Below are 16,092 nucleotides of genomic sequence, written 5' to 3' on the forward strand. Positions count from 1 at the left end.
CATAAATAAAGTTTCAACTGACTGCCGTCACTACTATGCTTTGGTTACATATACCTTCACTTCACGGATTCGAGTTGAAACCTTTCGAATTCTAGAGTTGAATGTCGAAATCCCCTCAATTTGAAGTTCATATGTATCTAGTTTCTTTTTCAACAAAAGGGAAGTTGACTGTATCAATAGAAAGTTTCTACTCAAAAGTATATGGTTTTTTCCATTTCGAAATACAAGGAGTGCCCTTACATCCTTGTATTAATTGTAGTGTTTTTGCGGTCCATGCACTGATACATGCGGTCCATATATTGATACACGTAATAGGATTGCCCAAGGAAGTGGTTCTAATATTATAGGCCTAGGCTCTGTTTAGTACAGCTTATATTTTCTGTTTGTTTACTCAAAATTCATTTTATTTGAAAAGCTGGTGGAAAGCAACTTTTGCTTTTAGTACATTATTCGCTTCTGATTATTAGAGCTGTGTCAAACAAGACATTAGTCGCAAGCCAAAGATTGGGTCCGCTGTTGTAAGTTTTTAGCAACACTGATCTAGTGAGCTTGAAGTCACCACAAAGAACAGGTGATGCATTCAACCTATGTTGCTGATTAGCGATTAGCATTTATCTAACTTACATTTTTCCATCATTCCATATGTCACATAATTTGGAAATGGGTGCCTGCGTGAAAGTAAGACAAGAACTTCAATTAATACATTTCATATAAAGTATATGTTAATTGTGTATTAGTGGTTAACATTGCATATATTATCATTTTAATATTGTGTTACTAGTTTAATTGATTTTCATGTAGTCCATGACAACTCGTGCCCGATAAATTACATGTGCTAAATTGTTTGTAACTAAGATTGACCGCCTATATGACATCAAATGAAAATATTATCAGCTACAAAATTGTAGTTCACGCCGAGTGCTATAATTTTCATATAAAATTTATCTTCATCGAACACTTTTATGAAAAAGTTATGAATTTCAAAAAATCAGTTATCATCAACTATCAATGATGGTTCGTAATATGAACCGACACTAATAGTCATCTCATTATTAGTGCTCATGGTTTGGGCGTGTAAGGGTAAGAACCGACACTGATACCCTTAGTATCGATTTTTAAACAATCATCACTAATAGACTGTCACCTATGATTTGTTTTGTGGTAGTGTGATAACACGAGGATGATAGCTCTTGCGATTCCTTGTCTTCAAACGATCTTGACAGCCATAGAATGCTGAGGCCAATCAAGTTCTCTTTGGACCCCTTATAGGGCTGAGACTGAAATGTGGGGCCTGGAGGTGCACACATCCCATCTTGCCTTGCAATTGGACAAAGTTTAACAATATATGTCTACTTTTGCAATGTCACCAAGTCACCATGCAAGGGGGCCAAATTGGGGTCTGGAATACTAATTGCGTGATCATATCCACTGGCCGGTCAAGCAAAAATGGAAAAAAATAAATGAAAAAGAAAAGGATTGCTTCATAGTGCATTTTGGCCTGAAAATTCCTCTCTCTCTCTCATTTTTTGCCATTTCAGTTCTGCGTGCTAGTTCTCTAGATGAGACAAGCTGTGCTAATATTTAATATTTTTACAGAATTGTCGGCCTGAAAGTTTTAATTTACTGGATTTTTTATACGAAATAATCAATATTTAGTTGGAGAAAATATTCTCATATATCTTCGCACCTGTTTTTCTCTTAGGTCCCGACTTATCATGGAATCTTTTTCTTTAATAGATCTCGAGACCCGACTTGTCACTTTTTGAAAGCGTGTAAACAAGTAAATGAATTGCACGCAATATTTTCCCTATTGATGATCTGCCGTATATGTGGAATCCAGAGAGCGACTTTACAGGGACATTATGTGTTCAATACAAAGAATCGGCATTTATATACAGGTTGTAGAACGAGGAGGTATTCCAACACTTCTTTATCTGATCAGATAAAGCACTGCAGCAATGCCAGACTAAGTTGGTCTTTCTCACTTTGTGGCAAAAGGCCATGTCTTCGAACAATAAGTTTTGCTTAAACTATCTTTGATCAGCAAAGGCTAAAGCTATGTAGGCACCGAACAAAGTCGAAAGCCGGGAGGATCAACGCTGGATTGTTATCATGTCATAAAATATTTTTTGAGAAAAAGATCAGGTCATAAAATATTTTTTGAGAAAAAGATCAGGTCATGACATGATTGGAGGCTGAAAGGCCTAAGCTTGATTTGCCTAGAAATAGGAGGAAGGGAGAAACACGTGCTAGTTTTGGCTCCAAAAAATTAGTCTAAGCGCACTTGTTCATCAACCAATTCAGCTTTGTTCTTCTCTACGATGTTCGATCTTATTGGCAGCTATTCCATGCTTATCCTTAGACGTAGTTTCTTTCTACTCTGATGATCATGGTGTCACTGTCAGCATTCCATTGAGAGAGAGAGAGAGAGAGAGTCCTCCGGCAGACAGTGCTCAGCTCAGTGGGTGAGCAGGCACGTCGCAGAGAGCCGCCCGCGAAGGCAACGCAAGAGACCCGATTCCATTCCCCCTCGGCCACCACCATGCCAATCTTGGCAACCCCTACCACTCTTAGCTGCCCATCGAGCCCGCCCGGGCAAGCTAAGCAACCGGCCGCCTCGCCTTTCTCGCCGGCGTGCGCGCGGGGGAGAAGTACTAAGTAACGCCGCGCGCGCTCCATGGCCGTGCCGCCATGCCCCGCGCCCCACGCAACGTGCCACGCACGCCGCGCGCCTGTTCTAATGCCCGTACCCCTCGCCACCACGCTTTCCTCCTCCTCCGCTTCCTCCCGCCGCCGCTGCTGTCGTGGCTTGCTTCAACTTCAGGCTGCTCGCCGCGCCGGGAGATGGGGGTGATGGCTCCGCGGCGGAAGTCCGGCGACTGGCACCACCGGCTCTTGCTGCTCCTCTGCTGCTGCCTCCTCGCCTTCCCTTGCCACGGCACAGTCACGAACGTCTCCCGGTCTGATAAGAAAGGTTGGTTTGTTGATCGATCGATTCTTTGATGCAAATGATCGATGTTCTTGAGCCTGACATGCGTGCGCGCATGCAAGCAGCCATGCGGTCGTTCGTGGGGACGTACGGGATCAACTACGGCCGCATTGCCGACAACCTGCCGGCGCCGGCGGAGGTGGTGCGGCTGCTGAAGCTGGCGCGGATCCGGAACGTGAAGATCTACGACGCCGACCACAGCGTGCTGGACGCGTTCCGGGGGTCCGGGCTCAACCTCGTGGTGGCCATCCCCAACGAGTTCCTCAAGGACATGGCCGCCAACCCGAGCAAGGCCATGGACTGGCTCAACGAGAACGTGCAGCCCTACTACCCGTCCACGCGCATCGTCGGCATCACCGTCGGCAACGAGGTGCTCGGCGGGGCGGACACGGGCCTCGAAGAGGCGCTCGTCGGCGCCGTCTTTAACGTGCACGAGGCGCTCAAGATGCTCCGGCTCGCCGACAAGATCGAGCTCTCCACGCCGCACTCGGAGGCCGTCTTCGCCAACTCGTATCCGCCGTCGGCGTGCGTCTTCAAAGACGACCTCATGGTGTACCTCCGCCCGCTGCTCGACTTCTTCTCCAAGACCGGCGCGCCGTTCTACGTCAACGCCTACCCGTTCCTCGCCTACATGAGCGACCCGGCGCACATCGACATCAACTACGCGCTCTTCAAGCACAACCCCGGCATCGTCGACCAGAAGACCGGCCTGCACTACGACAACATGTACGAGGCCCAGCTCGACGCCGCCTACTTCGCGCTCGAGGCCGCGGGCTACTCGGGCATGGAGGTGCGCGTGGCGGAGACCGGCTGGGCGTCCGCCGGCGACGCCACCGAGGCCGGCGCCAACATGGAGAACGCCGTGACTTACAACCGCAACCTCAGGAAGCGGCTGCTCCTGCGGAAGGGGACGCCGTACAGGCCGGACAGGGTGGCCAAGGCGTACATCTTCGCGCTCTTCAACGAGAACCTCAAGCCGGGGCCAACCTCCGAGCGACACTACGGCCTCTTCAAGCACGACGGCAGCGTCTCCATCGATATCGGATTCAAGGGCCTCGTGCCGTCCTCCGCGCCGCCGCCTCTCGTGGCATTCAAGGTACTTGCCGTCTATTTCTCTTCCCATCTTCGTCTCCAAAGGCAAATGTGAAAAAATATGCATATATACTATTATCTAACACCATATATAGTGTATTGGGGTGTGTGGTACATATTTGATATTTGAATTTTCAATAATGAAATAGTGTAGCGCACATCCCAATGCAATATAAATGGTGTAGATAAGAGGTACATATGCACATAGTTAAATACAAAATCCATATCGCGCGGTTCGCCTTTTTTTCACCCATTTTATAATTTAATAAAATTATTTATGTGGTGTTTTTTGTAAATGATTTTGATTTTGCAGAGAGTTCGAGCACGGGGGTGGATTATACAGTATTCGGCTGCGCTTCTTCCATACACATTGATTTTTCTAGCTTTAGCAACCTGATCGCAGATTAGCACGCATGCCTGTACACTGTATAGTGGATTAGGACCATGCTTCCTGAACTGGATGCTCATGGGGCTCATGAAGAACTAGCTGCTGATCCAGGCTGAGGCTGGACAAGTGCATGCAGTTTATTAACACTGATTCTTTCGACAGCATTTCATAGAAAAATGTGTTATCGAAATTCAAGGAATGATTCACATCATGTTTCGGTTTTTTAGTTTTCCTTGCATAACTAATTACCAGATGCATTTCTCATTTCTGGATTAACTAATCAAGCCTCGGAGTTTAGAGTTCATCCTGTCCTCTTTTAAATACCGAAACTTGAATTTTACCTCTTCGAATCAGAATTTCATTTTCCCTATTTTACATTACAAAATCTTGTAACGATAAATCCTTGTGACAAATTCACCGGTTCGCCCTGGTTTGAACAATCAGGATTCAAAATCCAAAGGACTCCTTGTACTGCACTCACCAGGTTTCTGTTCACAAGGAGGAATTACTAGCTAGATCTCTGATTTTACTTTAGCACATAAATATCTCAGAGAATAATTGGACATGTAATTTTCCATGGACAGAAACAATTATGAATTCAGAGTCTTTACTTCCCCAGTAAGTAAGTAGAATCACCGTACTATATTGGCACATGGCACTCAGGGCATCTGACTGCAATCTCTGAAGCACTAAACTGGTGTGCTCAAGTTAAGGATCACTTGCACAGTGTAGAAACCCCATAATATTCTGCTTGCAACAGAATCAGTCCAAGGTGCTGCTGCTTTGCAAACAAGATGGTTTTGTGATGCTTTGCTTATTATAATGATTCACTGATTCATAAAAAGGATTATCATTGCGATTCACCGAAAAGTTTCAACCCAATGACAACAACTGTTCAAGCATATTCCTGTGACTCACCAGCCATTGCTTTTTGTAAAGAGAAGAGTTCCTTCAGAAAAAGCAAAGCCCATTTTGGTAGACTAGACTTTCCCTGCATAATTGCAAAAACCTAGCATGTGGCCTGGAGTACTTGCAGAAACAATTATTGGTAGCATTTTTCTCTTCGTGGCCGGATATTTGGAAGAGTTGATGAGCCAGTGATTTGTCTCCTTTTTCTTTCACCTTTTGATCGTTGCAGAAAGTTGAGTATCTGAAAACTGAAAAGGGAAGACTGAAAAGTATTCCAACTTCTTATCTTTTCTCTCATTTTCTTTTGACAAATTTATCATACAAAATGAGGAATCTCTGATCTTGGCAGGTGGCGTTAACTAAACAGCTGCTACAAAAAAAAACTTGTTCGGCCCATAATTAACCACAATTCTCCAATATGCGTGGCCATGCAAAGTAAGGATAGAAAAAAGAGAGAATAATATGCTTCTACGGTGGTTGCCCGTTATTATATATAAAAAACATATGCTTTGACTTAGGAATTGTATACGTAAAGTTGGTAAAGCTAAAAAAAGGGGAAAATGTGGAAAAAGTAACTCTCTTTATAGTAAATCTAAAAAAAGGGGAAAAAAGAACTCCGTTGCGCATCCGGGGAATCGAACCCCGGTCAGTACCGTGGGAGGGTACTATGATACCACTACACCAGATGCGCTCTCCAGTTGATACTGCACAAAATAGTAGATTTATCCTTATTGAACTGACTATGGAAATCACTTCACGTCCAGTCTAGAGTTCAGTGTGGTGTTCCTGCGTACTTGCGTAGTGAAAATGGCTCCAATGGAAAAATCTGTGCTTCAGTCTTCACAAATGATTCATCAAATGGTACTTTTCATTTGACAAATACATATCTGGAGCTCACGCCTTGGTTGCTCCGAATCTAGGTTTTCTTTGTGATGAAGATTTCTTGGATGGTAGAGCCACACGGCACCATCAACATCCTACGCGCTATCTAGTTTCTTGCAAAATTCAGTTTGGACTAGAAAACTGCGGCATGTGATGCGACCATACCAACATAGCACTATTTCACCACTAATTCTGTGATGATTTAAATGGGCGAAAAAAATCACACGTTTCCCTGATGGTAGGAAACCCCTCCATTACCAGTAGTGATGTGCTGCATGGTAAAGAAGGGCCTTCCCAGGGCAACATGTCAAGCACATTCGACTGCCAGGGCAACTAGTGGCGGAACCAGCCATGTAATAAGTCTCGGGCTGCTCCATTCAAGTTTAGACTGAATCTAAAAAATCTACCATTTGTACAATAAAATTTAATGAAATTTTAAGTCCAAGTCTCAAGCTGAAACTCAGGCTGCTATGGGCCTAGTTCTGCCCCTGAGAGCAACAGGTCAGGAGGACGGGACGGGGAAGCAGCCAGGAGCGTGCTATGTCGCGGTGGAGAAGATGAGCGCTCGCTTGTGAGCGAGAGGAAGAAGAAAGATGAGTGCCCTCCTAGCACGATCTGATGGTCGAGCACTCGAGCTTCATCGACTGAAAAAACAAAAAACAGTTGGCCCTTAATTGTAGGGTTGAAGACTCACACGATAACTTCAACCCCCCCGTAGTCATGACTCATGAGTCTGGCACGATTATCACCTGCATTTTCTCGGGATCTCCACTCATATATACTAACAAACGACATAACGTCAGCGTCAGCTCAGCTCATGCCGCCCAAACGGCGCGAGCTCGGACGCGACCGGTCATCCAAGCGCGTGGCGCCGCACATGCAATGCAATATCCTGCCTTTAAAATTCGCTTACGGACTATAGCTCTTATCTAAGATGGACCCGTATATGCACAGTATCATGTTTACACTTTCATCATGTTTTATGTAAAATGATTAATCTGAATGTGCTATGTTTGGAACGCGAAAACTTATAAGCTGACTCCGGTTAAAATACTCGAGTAAAACAACCGAAATCAATGGAACGGAGTATTAAGGCAAGAGGACCGAGCTAGTGCAGCATGATGGCGATGCCAAGATTAACGAGGGGGAAGGGACTGCGGCGTCGCCATGGGCACGGGGGTGGAAGACCGCTTTGTTCAGGCTGGAAAGGGGTGGCGCGGCTGGCGGCCGGTGGTAGTGGTCGGCGGCGGCGGTGGCAGGCGTTCTGAGCGTGGTACCCGGCGGCAGTGACGTTCGGGTGCAAGATGCTCGCCTAGTCGCCTTCGTGGGCATGGAGTACACCGTCCCCATGGTCACGCCAGTCGCGCCGCCTCTGGAGGCTGGACCTCGGGTTCGCGGCCACCGCGCCCCTGCACGCCGCGCTTGCCGCCCGCACCGCGCTCAACTCGCTCCTCGCCGCGCTGAACACGGTAGCCACGACGCAACGGCGAGCACGCACAACTATTAACTGTGCGTGCCCGATCTCGTCAAGACTCAACATTGCATGCTACTAGTATCCGCGTTGCGTGGCCTCAGCTTGTGTAAGTGCAGGTGTTCGTCGCGATGATGTAAGTGCATGTGCTCATCTGCCGCGGCGTGCTCGGCTGCTCGACGAACCCCGAGGTACACGAACGTCTCATGAACCTGTTCGATTCTGCGCCGGCTGCTCGTGCTCGACATGGTAGGGTGACAAGGTTGCCGCGCGGCGTTCCAGGGCTTCCTGGGGTCAGGGATGGATTTCCCCGTCGGCAGCGTCTCCTTCTCAAGCTGGCCTGGCTCCGCAACGAGCTCAACCTGCTACAGGTGATCGGGCTGCTGGTTTCCAGGGGTCACTACACCATCGACTTGGCCACGAGCGTCGGCGCCGGGCTGCTTTTCGACATGTTCACCGGCAAGTACCTGGAGAGCAAGGGTGTCGAGCAGCTGGAAGTGAGCTCACCAGACAGGCATTGCTGCAGCTGCCAGGCTCTGCTTACATGAGTCGCATCTTCGTCATGATAGGTCCTAGCCCCACCCTATGTTACTCAGTTCTCCCAACTCATTTTGTTGTGACTACAAAGAGAATTTATCATTCACAACTCAACAGATATTTCTACAGAAAATGACTTCACGTCCTGATGCAAAACTGTACCAAAGGCGCTTCCATGGATTTCCATCCTTATAACAGCTAAATATATGTTGGTTACCCTAACAAAAGGAGTTTTATGACTTCATGTCCATCTAATATACACTGACTTGTTTATCTTTCGGTCTCTCCTCTCCAACTATAAACTCAAGCTCGCATCATGAAAATGCGAGATCTTTCTACTATATTCCCCAGGCAATTGGGGACTGAGAACCAAAATACAGACATGAACAGGAATAACCAATTTTCGTCAGAGGTCACCAGCACCGGTTAAGATGTTCCGCAGATGGCCATCCTTGATGCACGCTAATCCTTGTGGCCGTTAGTGGATTCATTCTGCTCGCCGATCTTTTGGAACTCGGCCTGGATGACCTCTACAATTTTTGCATCATTTGGGTCTGGCTCAGGAATGCTGACATGCAATGAGCCCATCTTGATGAGCTCCTTGTGCGATGCTTGCTCCTTGATATGACCATAAAGTTCTTTGTGGAAAGGATGATCAAGGGAGAAACAATTGTCAACATCAGTAGATGAGTGCTTTGATGACCCAGAGCCCTCCCGGCGGCAGAAATGGGGAAGTGATGAATAGTCCATAATCTACATGAATCAAGCATTGCAACTGGTCACCATACTTCGAATACTAAGGAAAATGCTAAAAGGATAGGCACTCTTATGTTCTGTAGCATTCCTATAGGCTTATAGCTATTCGTATTCATTGAAGAGAAATAATATTGCCCCACAAATGAAGGATCATGTGAAAATAAGAACACCCAACTAGAAAGAAAATAGTAGCCAGTGATTTACCTTTAGGAGTTCATCTCTCCCACAACCACTCAGAACTTTGACCTTCTTTTTGGTCCTCTCCTGCAACAAGGGCTTCACAACCTAACAGCATGCCCAAATAAATGCCATCAGTTTTAGCTAAAAACCTGACAGTAAAATCTTAGGCCTGAACACTATTGGAAATTGATGGTACCTTCCAACAAGCGGAAAATATGTATGGAACATTAACCACATAATAGGTCCCTGTCTTTTCAGGGTAATTCAGATCATCAACTGTTGATATGGAAGTCAACATCTGTAAACCATATTAAAACCAGATTAACATGAAAACATACCGCACTCACTACCCAGAAGGAACACAAGTAATGAACACAGTGTGCAACCTTTTCAATTGAAAAAAAAAGAGACAAGTGAAAATTTAGTCCCTGAACATCAGTGTTGACACTTCAGTTTGTTACTTGCATAGTTGCATGGCATAGAAGGCTAAGCTGGACGGTGGACAGCTCAAAGTTCAAGGTTTAAGTTGCTCCGCCATAAACGTAAGGGGTTAAGGTAAACCCAACTCCAATATTATATCTATCGTTTGATTTAGTTACTAACAAGACAGGCTTATTCCAGTCAAGTTTAACATAACAGACATCCATACCAACACATTCGCACACAAACTCATTAAAGAACAAAATTTGGGAAATGATCACAAAACATACCTTTATTTGGCTCAGTGCTGATAACTTCAAACTAGTCATATCCAGAACTTTTATACAGCCAGTAATAGGCCGTCCAAACTTTTCCGTCAACATGGGCTAAATGTGATACAAATAAAGATTAGAAATGATTTGAACTGTTAGTGTAATCGATCTAGTAAGCTTGGAGCATTTTGTTGGATACTCACCAAAATTATACGATCACGGTATTCATTAATCTGGATATGGGATTGCACATAGTAGTGGACCTGAATTGACAACATCTCTACTTTCAGTTGATAAAACTCAATTCAGTAGGAAGAAGCACAATGCCACAAATATCATTAAGTTGGTTGGATAAGATCATTATTCAGGTCACTAACTGGTGATGGTAAAATGGTAAAAGGTTATATCAATCTCAGAGAAATATCTGTTCACACAGCATAAAGTAAAGGCAGCCAGGTTCATGATTTTGGATGTAGCCTATTCAACAAATAACACGCATTGAGTAATTACCGAAGCTTTGTCATATGTGCTCTGTCCAACACCAATGGCAAAAACTGGGAGACCCTGTCATTGAGAGAAACAAGGATAAGAAGAAAGAAATTATTATAAAAATCTATAACGGTTAACTAACAATTTGGGTAGCAGACTTAGCAAATGGAAACATTGCAAACAATCATATGAAGGGGGAAACTAATGGCCCTTCAATGTTGCACCACAGGAAAGGGCATTAAGAATGACAAACTCAAAGGCCCCTACAGATCTAATAATCAAGTGCTGCCAACTCAACTGGAGTTGTCACAGTGCAAGCAAAATTTGTAAGATGCCACTCCTTACTTTCAAACTAACAGCGCTCAGCAAAGGTCATGTTCTGCTATAAGATCCCCTGGAATTCCATCTTAGAATGGGCATTACCCAGCTTTCCTAACTATCAGATTGGTTTGAATGTTTCTGTCATTAGGACATCACTCTGTGGGAGATTGAAGACCAACATAAGCAAAAACTTTAGGCTCTTCAATGATATTTCTAATATCTTTACTCAGTATATAAACCTTTTCTTGTCATGTGGGGCCAGCAGTACAGCTGCAGGGCTAGGGCGCCGGCAGTTTAGAAGGAAGGTTTTGTATTTACGAAGGTTTAGGAATTAAGAAATAAAGGAGGTTTTCAGATCAGGTAGGAGATAGAATTATTTGAGGAAGGAGATATTCGGTTATTCAGCTAGGTAAGAGATAGAATCAGTTTAGGAAACGAATAGGAGTCGGTTTAGGAAAGTGATATTTGGAGTACTCTGTTTGACCAACAGACGTGAAGGTATAAAGGAAGTAAGTACAAGCATATTTCAAACACACAAATAATTGCTTGGCAATCAATTCAGACAGGTTAAGAAACATCTTGCATTGTGCGCAAATTGATGGTTCAACCAATAAATTATTGGTTGTAAATAGCTGTACCTCCTTTGTATATCCTGACAGTCCAACAAGTTGTGAATCGCGTATCGATCTGTATAAATCTACAGGGACTATAGGTCTCTGCAGATGACAATGCGACATTGATCAGCGATAATGAAGCAATATGCTAGACAAACAAAGCGAAAACAGGTGGATTACAGAAGGAGATATATGATGTACTAATTAAACTAATAATTAAAAAGATATGCGAGTAGGAACAAAATTGAATTAGTAGAACAATAAGGAAGCTTCCATAGCTATCTGATTAGCATAGCCTCAGTAACATATGCAAGATTATATTACAGAAAGGGTTACTCACCTCCAGCACACTATCAATTTCGTTTTGAATCCTCCAATTCAAAGAATCTACAATCTACACAAACATATTAGTAAACCCTTAAGTAATCAGTTCTCCTGCTATTGAGAAAGTTCCTTTGAAAGATTACCATTTTATGAGCCTTTGATACATTCCACTCTCTGGCCTTAAGGAAACGCCTCAGTGTTTCTTTTGGATAGCCCTGGTGCACATTCTGAAATAAACAAGACATGCTTATATTGTTTTTCCTGTGGAAGCAATATTCACTTTACAAGTCACAGATTAAGTTGATGATCAAACAACCATGTAACATCAAAAACCATCCAAGTGTAGAAATTAGGATTAGCAAACAAACTTTTTTTGAAAAGGTTTTCATATCCATACGGTCAGACATATGAGTACATAATATGGAAACATGATAAGTAATACAGAGCATGGGTAAAAAAAAAGCACTATGAATATCTTTAGTAGTGTTGCAGTTCCAGCAATCGGGACTTTGAAAGACGCATATACCAAAAATAGCATGTAGACTCAAACCACTGAACTTTCTCCTATGACATGTGTAATGCAAGTGTTAGGAATATAGAGTCCTTATCCCTTACGTATAGGTTACTAGAGTCCTTATCCCTTACGTATAGGTTACTAGAGTCCTTATCCTGTACTCCCTCGTGTACTCTATATATTGCCCACATGGGCTACTATTGAATACAAATTGCTATTCCTAACATGGTATACAGAGCGAAAATTAGGGTTAGTTTTTTTTCCGATGCGTGTTGCAACTTCCATGCATCCTGGCCCCAATCTAGTCCACCAGCCGCCGTTTAGATCTACTCCGCCGGCTCTCCCAATGACAACAAACTCTTTCAAAATTTGAAATGGATGGGGATGCAGCAAACCTATGATTCTTCTTCTAATGGTTTATGAGATTCAATTCAAATTTGCAAGGTAGCTGATTTGTTCCACAGAGTATCAGTTATTGATGACTGAAATCTCCCAATGAAAAGCATAAAATCCTAGTGGACATTCTATTCTCTAATCGGAAATAAACCTTCCGAAACAGGATAGGAAGAGTGATTTCTGCTTCACTAATGCAGCTCTTTTTTCAATGCAACTGTAGCTAGAGAGGCTCAACGAAGGGGGGAACAGCTCAAGGTTGATTTATTTTGCCAGTCTTCAATAAAGAAAATAAAAGTAAAGAAAGAGTTACATCTCTATACCATTTTATGATGTCTAATTCTGGGTGCAGTAGTTACAGGTAAATCAAGCAATCAAATCCATTCTTGGAGGGGTCAATGAATGGAAAGTGAGCTGCTTTCCGGTGGTTCTGGTTCAGTTTTTACCCCTAACCAGAAAAACTATCTTTCTAAATGGAAAAAAAGAAAAAAGAAAATGCAGTTAGAATTTATGAGAATCAGATACAATTCAATTGAATTTGGAAAGACCCCAACTTTTATCCAACACAGTCACCAGTCCTTTCTGGTTTCTGAAGGTTTCTTGTCACTAGCCAAAACAATGAATGGAACGGATTCTGCACTTCTTATGAGTGCTAATGCAGTATATTCTGCCCACATATTAATTCTCACTCCACTAAACAATAGATTCCACCTGATATCAACTTGGCATCTCAAGTTCACGATTTAGCGCACATGTAAAACATTGTGTTTTTAACTATTTCGAAAATTTTAAAAGTGGTAAGTCGAGACAATTCGAAATGTTCTATGTTTAAGCACCTGTCTTGAGACTTTAGGCTGCAAGTTCAGCTAACATAAAAAAAACAAAAGGTGGAATCACGCCGCAGCACACAAAAGTTTGCTAGACGACAGGTAGCTGTGAACCTGAACAGATGGCACATCGAATGCCAATTGCCGAATATGTCCAAATCAACTTACCACATTCCGTAAACTCGAGCACCTTGCCCCTTCCAGACCATTCATTGCGGAAGGCGGAAGCATGATTCACGAGGCTCCCAACGGATGTCAACCCAGGGAAGTGCAACTAACTTCATGGAACATGCAAAGCCACGGGTGTCGGAATTGGAATCCAACTCGGATTCGGATATCCGATTCGGCAAAAAAAAATTGCAACTCGAATCCAACACGACTGGAATCAGACTTCGGGGTGTCCCATTTGGGAAAAAAAAAAATTTGGACACGGTTGTCAAGCAAGCGAGTAGCACCATCCCTGACCAACCCGTTGATAATGCAGCAACTTTACATACCACATATTTTTCACAGATCAAGCAAAGTTTCCAACACACTCAGCAGTTCATGACTACACAACCATACCTCTGGCAAGTGCTATCAACCAAGGAAAGATCAGAGATGAAAGAAATGCCTCACTTTGAACTGTAAAGATTTAGCAGATCATAGGCATTAACAAGACACTGAGTATCTCTCACACTCTGAATCTGATCAAATCGGCAGGGCGCTGAAATTTAGCTAAGCTACACCATGATCCGGCTGCAAAGAGCAAAAATCTACGATAAACAGGACCAAGATCCACCATTTCCCAATGCCCACAGGCACCCCAGATCCATACCTGAAACGATCTCTTCAGCGGCGCCTCCACTGCAAAGATCCAGACCAAGGGAAAGAAGTAAGAAAGACAGAAACACCGCAACAATCGCAAAGAGAACCCAAGAAACGGCGCCACGCTTCAGCAAGGAGCCCAAGAAAGCACGCACCTTGCTCCATGAGGAGGCTGAGCTGCTTGACGGCGTCTTCGGAGTCTGACCCCATTGCCGCGGGGATTCGGTGGGCCAGGGGAATCGGAGGCGCCAAGTGGGGATGATTTGGTTCGCGATTGGAGCTTGGAAGTCACCTGAGGTGTGCGTTTCTTGGAGGTGCGATGCTTTGGTCTCGTGGGCAGCGGCGCCTTTGCTTCTGGTTATGGCCGACTGCTCAGCCGCCTCAGTGCGTCTCTGCTCGGCGCAGAAGGGGAAGCGTCACGACGTACAGATTATATATACTAGTAGACTACCGCTTTTGTAGCAAAGAGAATTTCGTGTCCTAAAATGATAATGTCTTCTAAAAATGGAAGATTTAAAGGATGAAAAACTAGACAACAGTGTCCGTGTTACATGACTCTCGAACTCGACTACGTGTAACCTTTTCGTCCATCCATCTGCCCGTTTCGAACGCGGAAATATTACAGGAAATGGTTCGATTTTATCAGAGAAACATTTGCTTGATGCTTCCACGTATGCAATGTAACTCAGTCCATGTTTAGCTAGGTTGTTTACGTGACTTCTGACTTATGTCACTCGCCGTATTATTATGGCTTTTGTTACTCAATCCATTACTGTTAAAATTTTAGATAGAGCAACATGTGCTTACCAGGTAGGTCCAACGTAAGTCTAATCTATTTCTTCCAAGCAAAAGTAGGAAAATGAAACCTTCTCTCTCTCTTTTTCCGGAGGGAAAAGGGGTTATATTAAAATGAATCATAATACATCTCACTTCCTAAAATTACAGAAAGGACCCTGGAAAAATAAATAAAAATGAAACACATCTAGGTCCTTGCTTCGCCTTTTGCTCCAGTGATCCCAATCCGTGTACACGAAACGAGACCCTAAAGCAACCCTCCTCATACCGAGACCGACGACTAGCTTCCAAGTTTTGGAAACATCATATCATCTAGCAATTCGGACCTACAACCAAAGCGCATATAAACCATTGAAAGAGTATCGTTAGTTGCACCGCCTACTCGAATACAGGAACACAATCCTCCGTAGCCGCGGGCAAGGAACCTGCGATCCGGAACCACAAGCGATAAGGATGGCAAGAACTCCAATCCCCTCACAGCTGAAACCAGTACCACCGATAAAATGCCAGTGATCTGGTAAGAACAACCATCCACAAACACGCATTCACATACAAATACACCAACACATCACCACTGGCTTCGCCGATGAGACCATCAACAATCATGGAGACACCATCCACGAAAAGCTGAGGAACAGAAGCCGCGGCAGCTGGCTCACCACCGGCAACCCAGACCAAAATCTTATCATAGGGGAAACACCGAAACCCCACTCCATCCGCAGAGAACACGGGAAGCACCGAGACCATCGAAAGCCTCGACACTGCGCCAGACTCAAGGAGCGCGTCCATTGCCGCCTCACAGGCCACACTGCCTTCACCCACATGGATTCCACAACCATGTAGACGTCATCATCGGCTAGTGCCAGCAGGCGCGTGCCTCCAAGCGTGACGACATGGCACGCCGCGAACCGAAAAGGGGATGGCCATGACGGAGAAGCCTGAGAAGGCGAATGCGCAGAGTAGACCTCCCTCTCCCCGCGGGTGAGCTTCCAGCGCACCTGAGGTGCCGAGGAACTCGACGCCACCACCGATCTCGCCGGAGATGAAAAGGGGGAACAAAAGACCTGATGAAATCCAAAATGACGCCACCGAGAGAACCCTAGACTACCTAT

General features: G+C 44.4%; 2 protein-coding genes, 1 non-coding gene and 1 pseudogene across 4 annotated transcripts; 2 read left to right on the forward strand and 2 right to left on the reverse strand.

The window, feature by feature from the left end:
* Nucleotides 1-2,273: 2,273 nt before the first annotated feature.
* On the forward strand, nucleotides 2,274-4,778 carry LOC133922446 (glucan endo-1,3-beta-glucosidase 14-like). The gene is made up of 3 exons (XM_062367794.1): nucleotides 2,274-2,974; nucleotides 3,055-4,085; nucleotides 4,395-4,778. Exons 1-3 carry the CDS (start codon nucleotides 2,692-2,694, stop codon nucleotides 4,476-4,478), a joined length of 1,398 nt encoding a protein of 465 aa, XP_062223778.1. The 5' UTR covers nucleotides 2,274-2,691; the 3' UTR covers nucleotides 4,479-4,778.
* Nucleotides 4,779-5,998: 1,220 nt separating this feature from the next.
* TRNAG-CCC (transfer RNA glycine (anticodon CCC)) lies at nucleotides 5,999-6,069 on the reverse strand. Its single transcript has one exon. It is a non-coding gene; the product is annotated as a tRNA-Gly (tRNA).
* Nucleotides 6,070-7,427: 1,358 nt separating this feature from the next.
* Nucleotides 7,428-8,279, forward strand: LOC133923222 (phosphatidylcholine:diacylglycerol cholinephosphotransferase 1-like; annotated as a pseudogene).
* A 135-nt stretch (nucleotides 8,280-8,414) lies between these two features.
* Nucleotides 8,415-14,604, reverse strand: LOC133922447 (uncharacterized). Of its 2 annotated transcripts, XM_062367795.1 has the most exons (11): nucleotides 14,341-14,604; nucleotides 14,196-14,224; nucleotides 11,788-11,871; nucleotides 11,661-11,714; nucleotides 11,345-11,422; nucleotides 10,407-10,460; nucleotides 10,100-10,159; nucleotides 9,915-10,010; nucleotides 9,401-9,502; nucleotides 9,229-9,309; nucleotides 8,415-9,021 (listed from the first exon to the last, which is right to left on the reverse strand). In XM_062367795.1, the coding sequence occupies exons 1-11, from the start codon at nucleotides 14,393-14,395 to the stop codon at nucleotides 8,731-8,733; spliced, it is 984 nt and encodes a 327-aa protein (XP_062223779.1). In that variant the 5' UTR covers nucleotides 14,396-14,604; the 3' UTR covers nucleotides 8,415-8,730. The 2 variants fall into 2 exon arrangements, with proteins under 2 accessions (XP_062223779.1, XP_062223780.1); XM_062367796.1 differs by lacking the exons at nucleotides 14,196-14,224; nucleotides 14,341-14,604 and adding an exon at nucleotides 13,547-14,188.
* Nucleotides 14,605-16,092: the final 1,488 nt, after the last annotated feature.

This window comes from Phragmites australis, chromosome 6 (genome assembly GCF_958298935.1).
Source record: "Phragmites australis chromosome 6, lpPhrAust1.1, whole genome shotgun sequence".
Classification (NCBI taxonomy): domain Eukaryota; kingdom Viridiplantae; phylum Streptophyta; class Magnoliopsida; order Poales; family Poaceae; genus Phragmites; species Phragmites australis.

Bases quoted from the DNA above. Each gene is read 5' to 3' on its own strand.
- LOC133922446 (XM_062367794.1), top strand. From the start codon at position 2,692: ATGCCCCGCGCCCCACGCAACGTGCCACGCACGCCGCGCGCCTGTTCT. The intron at 2,975-3,054 runs GTTGGTTTGTTG...GCATGCAAGCAG, and splicing joins CTCCCGGTCTGATAAGAAAG to CCATGCGGTCGTTCGTGGGG. The intron at 4,086-4,394 runs GTACTTGCCGTC...TTGATTTTGCAG, and splicing joins CGCCTCTCGTGGCATTCAAG to AGAGTTCGAGCACGGGGGTG.
- LOC133922447 (XM_062367795.1), bottom strand. From the start codon at position 14,395: ATGGGGTCAGACTCCGAAGACGCCGTCAAGCAGCTCAGCCTCCTCATG. The intron at 10,461-11,344 runs GTACAGCTATTT...TCTCAATGACAG, and splicing joins TGTCAGGATATACAAAGGAG to GGTCTCCCAGTTTTTGCCAT. The intron at 9,022-9,228 runs GTAAATCACTGG...TGATTCATGTAG, and splicing joins GGAGAGATGAACTCCTAAAG to ATTATGGACTATTCATCACT.